Genomic DNA, 15,656 nt, shown 5'->3' with positions numbered 1-15,656 from the left:
TACCTTTTGATACTCGGACGTTTATCACGTTTTTCACGTTACATAACGTCTGAATGTCACCTGAATCCAATAACTTGACATTGTTGGCCTCTATAAAATGTGTGGTTGGTCTGTTTTCTTTGTCTGCTTCCGTCGTTTATTCGTCATAAGCAAAATATGACCCGTCTCCGGATATGGCCAATGCCTTTTGGTACTGACGTTTTACCAAGTTCATCACGTATTTCACGTTACATAACGTCTAAATGTCACCTAAGTCCAACAACTTGACCTTGTTGCCCCCTTTGAAATGTGTGGTATGGTCTGTATTTTTACACTTCTGGAATGCCGCTTCGTCGATTACATTAGGATTCCTTGATTAAAAAATTACGATACTCCTCTGGATATGGCCAATTTATTCTCAGACTGATTTTTTAAAGTTTATCACGTTTTTTGTTTTGTTTTTTTGTTTACCTGAATCCAACAAATGACACTGAACACCCCCATGAGATATGTGGTACGGTCTGTTTGTCTTTTTACGCCTCTGGAATGCTGGGATATCTGTCATGGCCGCCATTGTATGGAAGGAAAAAACGCAGTTTTTCTTCGTGATTTTTCCAAGATTTTTACGGTGCTAGGGCCTCTAACTTCGCCACAAGTCTTCTGAATCAGCCGGAGAGAACTTCAGCAAGTCAAGATGTCGGCCTACGATTACGGAGAAGTGTGTGATATGGATATATCGGATAGCGAAGGTAAAGATTTGGATAATATTTTTAGCGGCATGGACGGAACAACGCTAGACAGACCGCCCTTTGACGTCGCCGCCTTGTATTTACAACTTGTGGGAAACTTTCTTGTCAACAAAATGCCATTTTTCTACTGTAAATCATATCCTAGGACTAGTAGGCACTTAATTCTGGCGTGCTAACGTTAGATTTGGACTGGCAACTAAAAGGGGAGCATGTTTTGTTGAGATAATTTTTTATAGCGGTGACAAATAAATTATTTCAGGAAAGCTTTGAGGCTCTTGGGATCGATCCAAATCGCGGCTGCCATGACCCGAAAGTGTGCCCTGGTCGATAGGTGACCGCTTTGCATTGTTAAAGTGAAAGGGGAAGGACGCTGTGTGGCAGAGATATGGTTAATATTAATATCAAATAATAAGGACAGGGACAAGTCATAACACACGACTATGATGCTATATGCACTTGCTTGAGATAAATGGGCCGTTCCAAAAAATTGGATTTAGGGAGTCTGAAGTAGTCAGGATTCCGGGATTAAGGGGGTCGAAATCGTTCGGATGCTAGGATATAGAGGGTTGAAGTTGTCAGGTCGCAGGATGAAGGGGGTTGAAGTAGTCGGGATTCCGGGATATAGGGGGTTGAAGAATATGCAGAATGGGGTGTTGTCAACCCCCCTCCTCATTTTTTTTGGAACAGCCCAATAAGCCCGTTCACAGTTGCAACTACGAGATGGCCACTGAGATGTAAACAAAACCCGTCGGAGCATTGTTATGTTAATCTAGACAATGTCGAGATGAGAACTGTTTACAAGCCGGGGGCCTTCACCTTTGACACTGCACATGCGTAATCAGAATTGTGAACAGGCTTATATTGATCGAAATCGCGGCTGCCGTGACCCAAACTTGTGTCCTGGTCGATAGGTGACGGCTTTGTTTTGTTTAACTTAAGGGAAGGACACTACTGTATGGCAGGAATATGGAACCACGAATGGGCTTATATTGATCAAAATCGCGGCTGCCGTGACCCAAACTTGTGTCCTGGTCGATAGGTGACGGCTTTGTTTTGTTTAACTTAAGGGAAGGACACTACTGTATGGCAGGAATATGGAACCACGAATGGGCTTATATTGATCGAAATCGCGGCTGCCGTGACCCAAACTTGTGTCCTGGTCGATAGTTGACGGCTTTGTTTTGTTTAACTTAAGGGAAGGACACTGTATGGCAGGAATATGGAACCACGAATGGGCTTATATTGATCAAAATCGCGGCTGCCGTGACCCAAACTTGTGTCCTGGTCGATAGGTGACGGCTTTGTTTTGTTTAACTTAAAGGGAAGGACACTACTGTATGGCAGGAATATGGAACCACGAATGGGCTTATATTGATCAAAATTGCGGCTGCCGTGACCCAAACTTGTGTCCTGGTCGATAGTTGACGGCTTTGTTTTGTTTAACTTAAAGGGAAGGACACTGTATGGCAGGAATATGGAACCACGAATGGGCTTATATTGATCGAAATCGCAGCTGCCGTGACCCAAACTTGTGCCCTGGTCGATAGTTGACGGCTTTGTTTTGTTTAACTTAAAGGGAAGGACACTGTATGGCAGGAATATGGAACCACGAATGGGCTTATATTGATCGAAATCGCGGCTGCCGTGACCCAAACTTGTGCCCTGGTCGATAGTTGACGGCTTTGTTTTGTTTAACTTAAAGGGAAGGACACTGTATGGCAGGAATATGGAACCACGAATGGGCTTATATTGATCAAAATTGCGGCTGCCGTGACCCAAACTTGTGCCCTGGTCGATAGTTGACTGCTTTGTTTTGTTTAACTTAAGTTAAAGGGGAAGGACACTGTATGGCAGGAATATGGATGATAAGGACAGGGAGAAATCATAACACACAGTGTTAAAAATAAATAATGTTTGCTTACAAACTCACGACCATATGACGATGCCTTGCCAAGGAAGTAGGCTGCATTTAATTTGGTACATGCTGGAGTACAGTGTCTGTGTCATAAAAAAAAATCATATGAAGAATACATTATGTATTGGAAAACATATAAAAGTGCTGCTTATCACCTGGTTCTAGTATGAATTTATGTATCTGTGTGACTATCTTTGTTGATTTTTAATGAAAGTTGAATTGTAATTGCCAACACACACACAAAAATTGGACTGACCCCAATTTTTTATTGATCAACTGGACAGTCTTTGTCAAGGAATGAGCAAATCCACAAATTCTGTGATGTCATGTTATGCAGATAGAACACGTGACTTGGTGAGCAGTGGATCATATGTTGCACAAAGTCTATGGTGCCCCCCGTCTCTGTTGAGGGATGGTTGTAAAGGCTAGCCCTGTTGATAATTATGATATTCATAATCAACACTAACAGTGATGTGTACTTCCTGTCTCCCCCTAGACTCACCAGGTCCCATGATGCCGTCAGACCCAGGGGGGTCACCCCCTCCCCTCCCTGCAGCACCTCCCCCCAGGCCGTCACAACCACCGGTACCCCCTCCGCAAGTCCAGGAAATCACAGCAAGACAAGGGGGAACCACTGGAACTGGCACAGGTAATCATTGATACGAAGAACTACGTGTAGAAGCATTTTTTTGTTTGTTTTTTTAACCATCATTTGTCATATCATTACCCCATTTGCTTTGTTTGAGTACAGTGAAATGTTTATATAGATAATGTTTGTTCTTTTGTTCCTTTAAAGCCCATGATCTTTATGACGTCCATTCTGGCATGTTGAGAAACTTGAGAAAGTCGTGTAAAGAACCCTGGGCCACTTGATTCTGAGCCGAACACGCTGCCGTTACACCACACGACCCCACGATTGATGTTTGTAATTACACGTACATGGTTAAAAATCACATCTTTTCCCTTTAACAGAGTCACCGATAATAAAGGTTTACAATTAATGGCAACAAAAACATTTTAAAAAGAATACCCTTAGAGTAAGAAGTCTTCAGAGGGTAGCTTTCCACCCCTATCCTCCAACTTTGGTGTGTTTTGCCACTGTCCTTGTGTTATGTTGTGTATCATCCTTCATTCTTGAAAAATGATGTCATCATTTGTATTGACATTCCACAAGTAGCTCCCAAGAGCCAATCACATTCCCTGTACCATACAGGTAACTTCTCCAAGCCAGCCGGTTGGTCGAACCTGCCCAAAGAGCTGATGAAGTTAGGCTGGCGGAAGTTGTGGAGCAAACAGAAACAACGCCCATACTTCTTCAACAAGAAAACCAAGAAGGCCGCTTGGAAGATGCCAGAAATAGTGAGTTCTTAAGTTACAAAGAATGTACTCAAATATCTATAGGTTTTGGCTTCAAATGCCTAGTATAGTAGCACTAAAGATTCCTTGGCTTCTATGCCAAGGAATCAAATCCCTAAAGTTGTTCATTCACTAGATGGGCATGCATGCCACAAAATGGTCAGAATGCAACTGTGAATTGTGTAAGGCAAGTTTGCTAACAAAGAAATACCCAGTACATGAACCAGTGCAGAAAAATCTGCGCTGCTTCAGTTTTACCTGAACTAACCAGCATATCCGGGTGGTAATTCGAGCCCAAAAATTCTGTATCAAAAATTGAACATAAAAAAAATTGGACGCACCCAAATTTTTGATTGATCAGCTCCAGTCTTTGTCAAGGAATGAGCAATCCACTTCTTCTGTGATGCCGCCACGTTATGCAAATTGGACATGTGACTCGGTGAGCAGTGGATCATAAGTTTCAGAAAGACGGGAGGGCAGCCATAGACTTTCTGCAACATAAGATCCACTGCTCACTGAGTCATGTGTTCTATCTACATAACATGATGTCACAGTAGCAGTGTATTGCTCATTCTTGGAGTTGATCAGGCTTAATTTGGGTGAGTCCAATTTTTTGTGTTGGAAATTACAGTTCAACTTTGATACAAAATGTACTCTACTAGTGTAGTTCTACCAACACAGATCTAGATGAACTTTGAAGTACCGAAAAATTGACTCACCCATTTTCTATCCTACCTCCCCCAACTCCAGCCTCAGAAGGACTCCAGTGCAATCTCCAGTCTGATTGACGCCTACGGGTCGTCAGATGAAGAGGAGGAGGAAGGCAGGCAAAGTAAAAGGAAAGGAAAAGGTAGAGAAGCTTTTTTCACTTCACTCAGATATTGTAGTTTCTAACCACTGCATTTATTGCTGTCCTTTGGATGATAGAATAGTAACACCCGCAAAACAATCTAAGAAAAGAGCTATCTACCGCTCAAAAATCATGACCATATAGCTTGTCCTGAACACAAGATATCAAAACCAGACGTTCTGTTGCAGTACCTTAGAAAGTTGCTAGGGGGCCCAAAATGTAGTCATTTTGAGGTCTCATCAAGACGTACACGCATACCAAATATCAAGAGAATCAACCCAAGTATTCTCGAGTTATGCCATTCACAAACATCTACAGACGCACACATGCAACCAAAAACATAACCTTCTTGGCAAAGGTAATAAGCAAGGAATGTTGCTAGAGAGAGAGAGCTAGTCACTAGACAAAGTACTTAACAGTCCTCTCCCTCTCTTTGGCAGCCCAGCCAGTCTCAGGAGACCATTACTTTACATTAATAGGCTCTAAAAATGACAACATGTAAGTTATCCATGTTTAATAACACATGTTCTATGTCTTCCTTCTCAGCAGTTGCTGCCCCGCCCGAGATGTTGAGACTGGTGGTTCTCCAGTCGACGGCCGTCCGCTCTGGGACTCTCTTCACCACCGGGAGATCCAACGCCAACATCGGACGCCTCAACCAACCAATCACCATCCAGGAGGTCGCTGTCAGCAAGGTATGTCACATTTAACACATTTTTTTTATTAGTTGTCAACAATCTGTCGTAAACTCAATATTTTGAGTTTGATAAAATACCAAGGTGGGGTGTCCCTGTGGTGTAGTGGTCTGCGCCTTCTGCCTCTCACCACATCTGGTTCAAATTACTTGGACCAGAAGGACTGGGGTTCAAGCCCCAGGTAGGACACCTCTGGACAAGAGGCGCATTGACTCATACCAAAGACTTAATAAAATTGGTACATACTTGAAACAGTATGGAAGTTAAACACACTCCACTGCCAGTGGACTAGCCCCCTGCTACAGTGATTGCACCACAGTGTGGCCCAGGGCTATGAAACGGAGATGGGCACCGCCCTATACATCAATAATGATGTGGGAGGATTTTAACTAAAATACCAAGGCACAAATGTGGACATATTATAATGACTTTGAGGGAGGGTTTATAGCAAAATCACAGCCAACAGACTTTTCATCTGCATGGAGATATAGTTTTTGGCCCCTCTGTGTGAAAGACGAAGGTCAAGGTTGATTTGGGGCAAATTTGTGTAATCTATGAGGAAAATCTATATTTTGGAATGTGTTTTAAGATTCTAAGATGTATGTAATCCCAAAGATGAGGATGTCAAAAAGCTATCATACCACAACTGTTTTGTACTCTTTATGTCTACTGTTTCTGTATGCATTACTGTTCATATACAGTTATATTGATGGCTGTGTTTTTTATTCATTTAGGTCTATTATAATTCTTCTCAGTTAAATTTACTTAAAGGGGAATGTCCCAAAGCTTCTTCTTTACGTTCCCTTAGGGAATACCCCCCAAAAACGATTTCTCACTAAGTTAACATTAGTCTGCCGGAAGACTTGCACTTCCAGTGGACTAATGTTAACTTAGTGAGAAATCGTTTTGGGGTGGTATTCCCTTATATAGGGAACGTGAAGAAAAGAAAGCTTTCCGACCTTCCCCTTTAAAAGAACCAGCTTGGGAGAGGATCCATGAAATATTATTGATCAAGTTTAAATAAACAGTTTGGCCTAGATATAGATTTGCACTTCCGGCGGACTAATGTAGATTTAGTGAGAAATTGTTTTGGGGTGGAACGTAAAGAAAAGAAAGCTTTCCGACCTTCCCCTTTAAAAGGACCAGCTTGGGAGAGGATCCATGAAATATTATTGATCAAGTTGAAATAAACAGTTTGGCCTAGATTTAGATTTGCACTTCCGGCGGACTAATATAGACTTAGTGAGAAATCGTTTTGGGGTGGAACGTAAAGAAAAGAAAGCTTTCCGACCTTCCCCTTTAAAAGGACCAGCTTGGGAGAGGATCCATGAAATATTATTGATCAAGTTGAAATAAACAGTTTGGCCTAGATTTAGATTTGCACTTCCGGCGGACTAATATAGACTTAGTGAGAAATCGTTTTGGGGTGGAACGTAAAGAAAAGAAAGCTTTGCGACCTTCTCCTTTAAAAGGACCAGCTTGGGAGAGGATCCATGAAATATTATTGATCAAATTGAAATAAACAGTTTGCGCAAGCTTCTAATGATCTGCACATGTTACATTCCTCTATTGTTGCTTGACAGGTCCATTCTGAGATCCAGTACAACGAGAAGACGCACCAGTTTATGGTGAGAGATGTTGGAAGTATGAACGGGACATTTCTGAATGGCACCAGGCTAGCTCAGGTGAGTTACACCACTGTTACTAGTGTTGCTAAAGTCTCTCCTTTATAAATAGCAACCTTTTATTTGGGCTTCCCTGTGTATTCATAAGAAGACATTCAAAAGAGGCCTAGAGTAGCTGACACTTGATTTAAACTATGAATTTCTGGTGTTCGTATCTGTACATGTATGTAAAGATGTCTGTCTTTTTTATAGTTGACAGATGTAAAGACTTTGCTGTTCAGAATTGGTTAAAAATAACTGTTGATGGAAACAAAAGTCTTTGCAAAGTTAGATTTTGGGTTTGTTGTCAGTATAAAGCAGAGTATATCTGAAATGTTCCTTTACTGATACTGTGTATTTGTGAATTTTCCTATGCTATTCCTTCTAGCCAGGATTTTGATATAGCTTAATGGTAATCGCGATGTAGCAAAGCGACCAATCTGAGGGATGGTGTGAAAGGGGGTCTTGGTCCTTCCGCAGTGAGGAGATTTTAAAAATGAAGGGAAAAATTTGGCATTATATGGGTACCCATTGGGATTTAATACTCCTCAATTAGTAATTAATACTCTATTTTTTTGGTCAGTTTGGAAGATGACATCAACATTTTTCACATTATAAGACAAGTAAATTTTTGCAAAGTACCACCACGGTAGTTGAAAATTAAGCGTAATGGCACTAATTTAGCGTGGTGGTCACAAATGATAGTGTGGAGGCCTGTTACGCTAAAATCACCCCGACCAATCGATCACTTCGAAACTCAGATTCGAATCAGCCATGACTTGACAAATCGCTTTCTAAGTTGCCTTAACGACTTAATCTGACAAAACAAACTCGCCAGTGACATGCTGGAAGGTGTCAGCTTTCAAATGATATTTTCAGATTGACAATTTTGGCACTTTGGAAGTGATAGAAAGTGTCTGCGGTTTACTGTTTAAAGAAATAGTAAACTATCTACACTGCGCAACCGTTGGATCATCCTTAATGAGTTATGGGGCAGTGCCGAAGTCGCGTGATAAGAGTGAGTCCCTACTTATCAACTTATACAGTGACGGGTGGGTGGGTGGGGGACGCAAAAGACTGAACTGGCCGTAATGCGCCAGACCGCCCAACTTCCCACTGACTTCATCCACCCTCGTTCAATCTCTACGGGACCCGACTTCCACCACGCTCCTCGGCGTTGCGGATGAATCTCAATGGCTGACCCAGAAAGGTCAACTGCCTGACCTTATATAGCATGAGGTGATGTCATTGGCGGATTGATCCAATTATCGCGCAGTGTAAATAGTAAACTATCTACACTGCGCAACCATTGGATCATCCTTAATGAGTTATGGGGCAGTGCCTACGTCGCTATCCAGATGACCCTACTTATATCAACCTGTTGTCAACACTATAGGCACACATCATCTAACACCCCATACACATCCAGACCAACACCCCCCCAAACTTATCCCAATCTTATCCCATCCTCATCAAATCTTTAAGGGAGAATGACACTAGAAGAATGAAACCACACCAGACCTTCATTACAAAACTTCCTTTATTATCTCTTTTCGCACACCTGGACCCACACCCAATACAAAACTCAAACCTTACAACGAAATGTCCCTGTTATAAAGCTGATTGTGCGCTGTACAGAACAGAAATCAACTTCATATCAGAAATCACAGGAAGGCCGGCTTTAACCCTTGTAACTCGTTACTCTTCTCATAAACCTCTACCGCCTGCCTGACTTCCTGCGATGCCATCCGGGCTGCTGGTCCCCCCGGTTCCATCACTTGTGCGATCTTCATATAGTGGGAGGCTGTCTTCCTAGTAAACCACCCCACATGATCCATCACCTCCCTGTCCGACGCTCCAGCCATGTGTAAGGAAATGGCGCACCCCGATCTGCACCCGTGAAGAGTTTCTCCCTCATCTATCCCTAGCTTCTGGAGGTAGCGCCGGAAAGCGTTTCCAATTGTTGAGGAGGAAGGCTGCTCATCTAGGATCAATCCCTCTTTCGACGTCGACCTGAAAAGAAAACCGTCTCCAAGCCCAATAGATAGTTGCTTAGCAATAGAGACATACCTATCTATGGCCATTACTGGGCAGGATCCCTGATCCTCCGCTTTCTCCAACACAAACGTATTGGTTCTACCGTCTCTCAGAGTTTTCCCAAAAACATGATTTAAAATCAGTGATCCCGACTGCAATCTTTACACCTGAGACGTCCTTGTCCTCATCAAATCGGCGATCCTGTCCCCCGAGAAAAAGGCCGCCTTAAACACTGCCTGGTCCCTAGCCAGTGTATACACCCTCACTGCCGATTTCTCCTGGGGAATTCTATCTGTAATATGCTTACACACTTTTAGGATCTTACTTAAGAAAACGGGCTTCGCTTGCCGGGGGGTCGTACCTTGGCCTAACTGTTCTGACGTTACTGAAGATAGATAAGACTTCACCATCTTACTAGCGGCTGGATTTCCAATCCCAAGTCTGTCGTCCCACTCACCTTCTCTTCCCCCATCGTTAAATATCGCCCTCAACTTACCAATATAGGAGTCCACCGTTTTGAAAGCCAGCCTGCACGGGCATCTGCAATCCCTTTCCGACCCATTGCAAATCCCTTCATGTACCTTCGTTTTACCTTGCTCGTCTTTCCAAATAAGAAACTTCACAATATCCGCCGGAGCTGCCACATCCAAATTTTTCGGCGGGGAAAAAGTTCTCAGAAAATCGGATAGGAGGTCGACCATAGCCTTCTTTTGCTTGCTATATGCTGAGTCATCCTGCCTCGCTAATAACTCTTCCATCCTTTTATCTATCTTAGAATGGTCGACTACTTTCCCTCCAACCGCCTCTAAGCCGCTTTCTCTTCTCTTCGGGTTTCCACATCTTTTGCAGAAATTAAAGTCAAAATCGTTCGGGTAACCACACGCGGCACATTTGCTCGCCGGTACCCATAACCTAGGTGCTCCACTAAACTCTGGCTGCAGGACATCAACACCACTTCCTGTCACCGCCCTTTCTTGCGGTGCTATATTAACCATACTTACCGTACTAAGCTCGGAATACCTTACACGCTTTACGCCTGCATCTTCCTGCAAATCTGAGTTGTGCCTCCGTATCGCAGACATCTAGAAAGGAAAAATGACACGTCCTTGACTATTCGAAACATTCCTCATGAAACTATCGATCGTCTACGCGTTCATCAATTACGCTCTATTTCACACCTAAGCAGCTTCCTCCAATAAGAAAGCCCACAAATCCCAATCCGTTTTCCTCAAGCACCATCCGTGCTTCATGCTCGGGAAGAAAATTACTGGCTGGCCCGCACACGCTATCTGTAAGCCCTTCTTCGCCCTACCCTTTACCATCGGCCACCAAGGTCGCTTTGGCGACAAGTCAGGGACCACCATAACCACCCGAGCGCCTCTTTGCTCATTCAAGATGAAGCTAAGCAGCGGTGGGATCAGACTGAAGGGAGGAAAAACGTAGCAATTCCTGGTCCCCAACTCCTGCGCAAAGACGTTCATGCCACTCGAACCCGGAACCAGGTATGGACTGAAGAAAGACAATTTCCGCCCGTCCCGCCCGCATTGCACATTAGAGGGCAGAGCCATAAGATCCGTATCAAAACCCAACGGGCCTCCAAGCTCCTTATCGATTCTTTCAAATACCCTCTTATGTAACTTAGCGTCCGATAAGTGCAGTTTCCGTGATGGTTCATCCGGCTCATTCTCTGACGATGGCACATACGCTAGACTTAGATCGACATTGAGCTGCACCACCGTTTCCCACAACTTTACTACCGCTCTTGATAATCTAATACTCTTCCCCCCCTGCTTTTCCCAGGCGGCTAATAGGTTCATATTATCAACGTGCGCGTTTACTCTCTTATTCCGGACCATATCCTCCACCGATAGCAGGACCCTTCTTAAAGCCTCTGTCTCCTTTACCGCTATAATCTCCTCCTGCTCCTGTCCCTGCCAGTAATCTGCGCACTGTGCCACGCCTTCTTCTGTTGTCCATGACCCTGCCCACTTAAAACCAGAAGCATCCGAGGAAAGTGTGACCACCTCGTGTTTCTCTTTCATCCATTGGATGAGCCCCTCCCAATGGTCTAGGAATCTCCAATGCTCTATCTGACTCCTTACATCCCCTTGTATTGGAACACACGTATTCGCACCTTTCTTTTGTGCTTGCTTAATGGCCTCAAATATCTCCCTGCAATAAAGACGCGTGGCAGGGACCGCTAGGCCAAAAGAAATGATCTTTCCCGCTAACTTTTGCAAAGTTACGATGCGTACCTCATCACTTTTTAGAACGTCCTCCCTCAAATCGGCAAAAGCGAGCTTTTTACGAATGGGCAACCTGAATGCCATCGCTACCGAATCCGCCTCTAATCCCAAGAATTCTAACACTTGGACCGGGGTTAGCTGTGACTTATCTAGGCCTATGAAAAAACCCACGCTAACCAGCACACTGCACATGATGAACACCGCTGCTTGTGCCGCCTCATAATCGGGTTTTAACACGCCTTTTTCCTCTTCTACAACGACTCTGTGTTCTTCCTCCTGAACAATCAACTGGCCCGCATGTCTATCGTCTATGTACAAAGACGATGGAACTCCCAGCTCTCTTATTCTATGCATTACCACATTGCCTATTGTCTGGTAAATAAAGGCTGACCCCCGCCAGCCAAATGGTATCGTCGATGACGTATACCATGTCCCCCCCCACTGGAAACCCACTAATGGTTTGCTCCCTTCCGTTATAAACACGTGGTCATAACCGCTCTTGTCATCGCACTTGGTCTGGAAGTGCCCCCTACCGACATATCTCGTTAATTCCACAACGGAATCAAGCTTAAACGGGCACTCCTTCATCCACAAATTCAAATATCTTAAGTCATGACACAATCGAGGCTTCGAAGGTTCCACTATTAACGGCATAACCAAATACGGGGGTGGTACTGAGCCCACCCTTCCCCAAATTGTTACCGCTCCTGTTTCAATCCTTGCTCGGATAGAATTAGTTACAAATTCAGCGAACGGCTCACAACTCGGGAGATTCGGGAAATACCGAGACGGAGGGAAAGCTATATTAGAATACAACTTTCCCTTGAACCTACCAGAAAACGGCTGAATGAAGTCGTACAAAGATACCCCGTACCGTATCCACTTGCTCACCATCTGACTCTTGGAAGTGTGTGCCGTTGACGTCCCTAAAATCGACGCCCATTCTTCAACATGGTTATGTAACTCCCCTGCTCGAAAAGTATCAGGGTCTCTGAAAAGCAAGGAATCAGCCGATGCCTTCACCTTTCCTGCTGATACTTTCAAAACACTCGGAGAAACCAAAGCCTTTCTAGATTTATCTTTTGTTACCCAACCGATCTCCTTAACGAGGTAATTACTATAAGCTTCAAGTGGGTCAAAAGTATGACGAAGTTCGAACTCTTTAATGACCGGAGTTGTCCACTTGTTTACCTGTAACATAATAAGACTATAATCACGACTGTGAACAAATCAATAACTCAAGATACCTAAATTAACTTGAAACACCTGGTACGCACCCACTACAAACAAAACACGCATTCAATCATGCTGTTCAAGACTTTAATCAAGTTTGTCCAAATCACATTCCGAGTCGTTCCAGGTTCGTCCTCGTGGATCAATGGCCGACACAAGTCGGATTCCTCAATCAATACCAGCTGTGGGTCTACCTTATCTACTAATAACAAAATCTCACAATTCCACAAAGCCGGCTCTTACATCCTTTCTTGAACGTTTAAAGCTTCTGCGATTCAAAACGTTCACGCTGATGTATCACTTGTCACAGTAATTGCAAACATAAAACACAAATGTTATTTTTTTTTTTTTTTTTTTCAAACTCAAAATTCAGGCAATTATAATCCTCATTGCGCATACTAAATCAAAATGTCACAATCCAAAGTCTTCTCACATTCCTCCAACGCTCCTGCGGTTTAATACAAACATCAATCCTAACCACACAACTGGAGCTTCACGTCAAATTAACCTGTCATAACCCAAAGCCTTCTCACATTCCTCCAACGCTCCTGCGGTTTAAACAAACATCAATCCTAACCACACAACTGGAGCTTCACGTCAAAATAACATGTCATAACCCAAAGTCTTCTCACATTCCTCCAACGCTCCTGCGGTTTAATACAAACATCAATCATAACCACACAACTGGAGCTGCAAGTCAAATCAAAATGTCATAATCCAAAGTCTTCTCACATTCCTCCAACGCTCCTGCGGTTAATACAAACATCAATCATAACCACACAACTGGAGCTTCAAATGAAATCAAAATGTCATAACCCAAAGTCTTCTCACATTCCTCCAACGCTCCTGCGGTTTAGTACAAACATCAATCCTAACCACACAACTGGAGCACACAACAACACAAATCTTCTCACTTCTTTCCCTTACTAGGACAATCCCTAGACCAGTGGCCCTTCTGGCGACACTTAAAACAAATATCGTCCGGCTGTGGCTGCCTTCTAGCCCTAGAGAAATTTTTCTCCTGTTGCTTAGCTTTCTTACGTGGGGGCTCACCACGATCTACTGGTGCTGCCTCTGCCAGGTCAGACAATGCCTTACGGCTCTTTATAAATCCATGCATAGATCTACGTATCTGTTTCACGACAGGATCCCCTAACATATCTATAATTAACTCATTGAAGAAATCCTGGTCGACCAGCGGCCTCACTGTCTGCAACATGGCCCCATACTCTCCCGCTTTGGCGTGGTTCTGATGCTTAGCGGTGATCGCCAGGGTCTCCAAAAGGCCCAACGCCCTTCTAGCATCGAAGGCTGCGGGTGGACGAGACGCCAGCTGAACGAGCTCCTCCTTGATGCTGTCTACTGAGCCTCCCCTTAGCTGCGCCATCTCGTCCCTCATACCGGACAGTTCTCGCCTCAACCGTTCGAACTCCTGAAGTATAAACAAGCAAAATAGTCACCCTCCACTATTTTCAGCTTGCCATATCCCTACCATCAACATGGTTAACGCTCGCCGTTACTCCGCCTTATCTTTAAAACTTCAAGCCCATCACGCTACATCTTACATTCCGCAAATGTACAGATCAATCACGACACCCTGGCAACGCTCGACTAACGCCATCAAGTGTCCGCATTAACATACGCAGGGGAACACACGTCACCAGAGCGTACACATTACTCACGTCACACTAGTCACGCCCGTCTGCCCCTCAGCGAGTGCCCACACTATACTGTGTAAGAAAACACTCAACCAAAGGTATTGACGAACGCCACCACAGCGTACGAATCATTCACGTCGGGCTGGCCACGCTCGACTGTCCCTCAGCAAGTGTTGGCACTGAAATGTGCTAAACAACACTCAGCTGAGGACATCGACGAACGCCACCAAAGCGTACCAATACCTCACGTCACGCGTCACCGTTCGACTGCCTCCCAGCGAGTGTTGGTACTAAAAAGTGCCAAACAACACTCAACCGAGGACATTGACGAACATCACCATAACATACAATCTGTCACGTCAGGTGTGTCACCACTCGATTACCTCTCCGCAAGTGTCGGCACTAAAATGTGCTAAACAACACTCAACCGAGGACATCGACGAACATCACCGTAACATACAATCTATCACGTCAGGTGCGTCACCGCTCGACTACCTCTCATCGAGTGTTGGCACTAAAATGTGCTAAACAACACTCAACCGAGGACATCGACGAACATCACCATAACATACAATCCGTCACGTCAGGTGTGTCACCACTCGATTACTTCTCCGCGAGTGTCGGCACTAAAATGTGCTAAACAACACTCAACCGAGGACATCGACGAACATCACCATAACATACAATCTATCACGTCATGTGCGTCACCGCTCGACTACCTCTCATCGAGTGTTGGCACTAAAATATGCTAAGCAACACTCAAACGAGGGCATCGACGAACATCACCATAACATACAATCCGTCACGTCAGGTGCGCCACCGCTCGACTGCCTCTCAACGAGCGTTGCCACTAAAATGTGGTAAACAACACTCAACCGAGGACATCGACGAACATCACCATAACAAACAAAGCGTCACGTCCTGTGTCACCGCTCGACTGCCTCCCAGCGAGTGTTGGCACTAAAATGTGCTAAACAACACTCAACCGAGGACATCGACGAACATCACCATAACATACAATCTGTCACGTCAGGTGCACCACCGCTCGACTGCCTCTCAGCGAGTGTTGGCACTAAAATATGCTAAACAACACTCAACCGAGGGCATCGACGAACATCACCACAGCGTACAAATCACTAATGTCACTCCGGCCACGCTCGACTGCCCCTCAGCGAGTATTCGCACTACAATGCAAGCGAACACTCAACCGAGGACATCGACGAACGTCACCACAGCGTAAAATCACTAATGTCACGCTGGCCACGCTCGACTGC

At 44.4% G+C, this 15,656-nt stretch overlaps 1 protein-coding gene across 2 annotated transcripts in view; it reads left to right on the top strand.

Annotated features, from left to right (window-relative positions):
* Positions 1-521: 521 nt before the first annotated feature.
* The window catches only part of LOC136437978 (uncharacterized), a 33,095-nt gene continuing 17,960 nt past the window's right edge, over positions 522-15,656 (top strand). Inside the window, exons 1-6 of one of the 2 annotated variants that reach the window (XM_066432583.1) lie at positions 522-728; positions 3,140-3,292; positions 3,857-4,002; positions 4,750-4,849; positions 5,399-5,544; positions 7,128-7,229. In XM_066432583.1, coding sequence (XP_066288680.1) covers positions 674-728; positions 3,140-3,292; positions 3,857-4,002; positions 4,750-4,849; positions 5,399-5,544; positions 7,128-7,229 — 702 coding nt within the window. In that variant the 5' untranslated portion in view covers positions 522-673. Of the gene's footprint in view, positions 729-3,139; positions 3,293-3,856; positions 4,003-4,749; positions 4,850-5,395; positions 5,545-7,127; positions 7,230-15,656 lie in introns of both variants that reach the window. The other variant, XM_066432582.1, reaches the window with a different exon arrangement.

This window comes from Branchiostoma lanceolatum, chromosome 7 (assembly GCF_035083965.1).
Source record: "Branchiostoma lanceolatum isolate klBraLanc5 chromosome 7, klBraLanc5.hap2, whole genome shotgun sequence".
Classification (NCBI taxonomy): domain Eukaryota; kingdom Metazoa; phylum Chordata; class Leptocardii; order Amphioxiformes; family Branchiostomatidae; genus Branchiostoma; species Branchiostoma lanceolatum.
The sequence above is the reverse complement of the archived record's forward strand: the minus strand, read 5'-3'. Positions and strand labels throughout refer to the sequence as shown.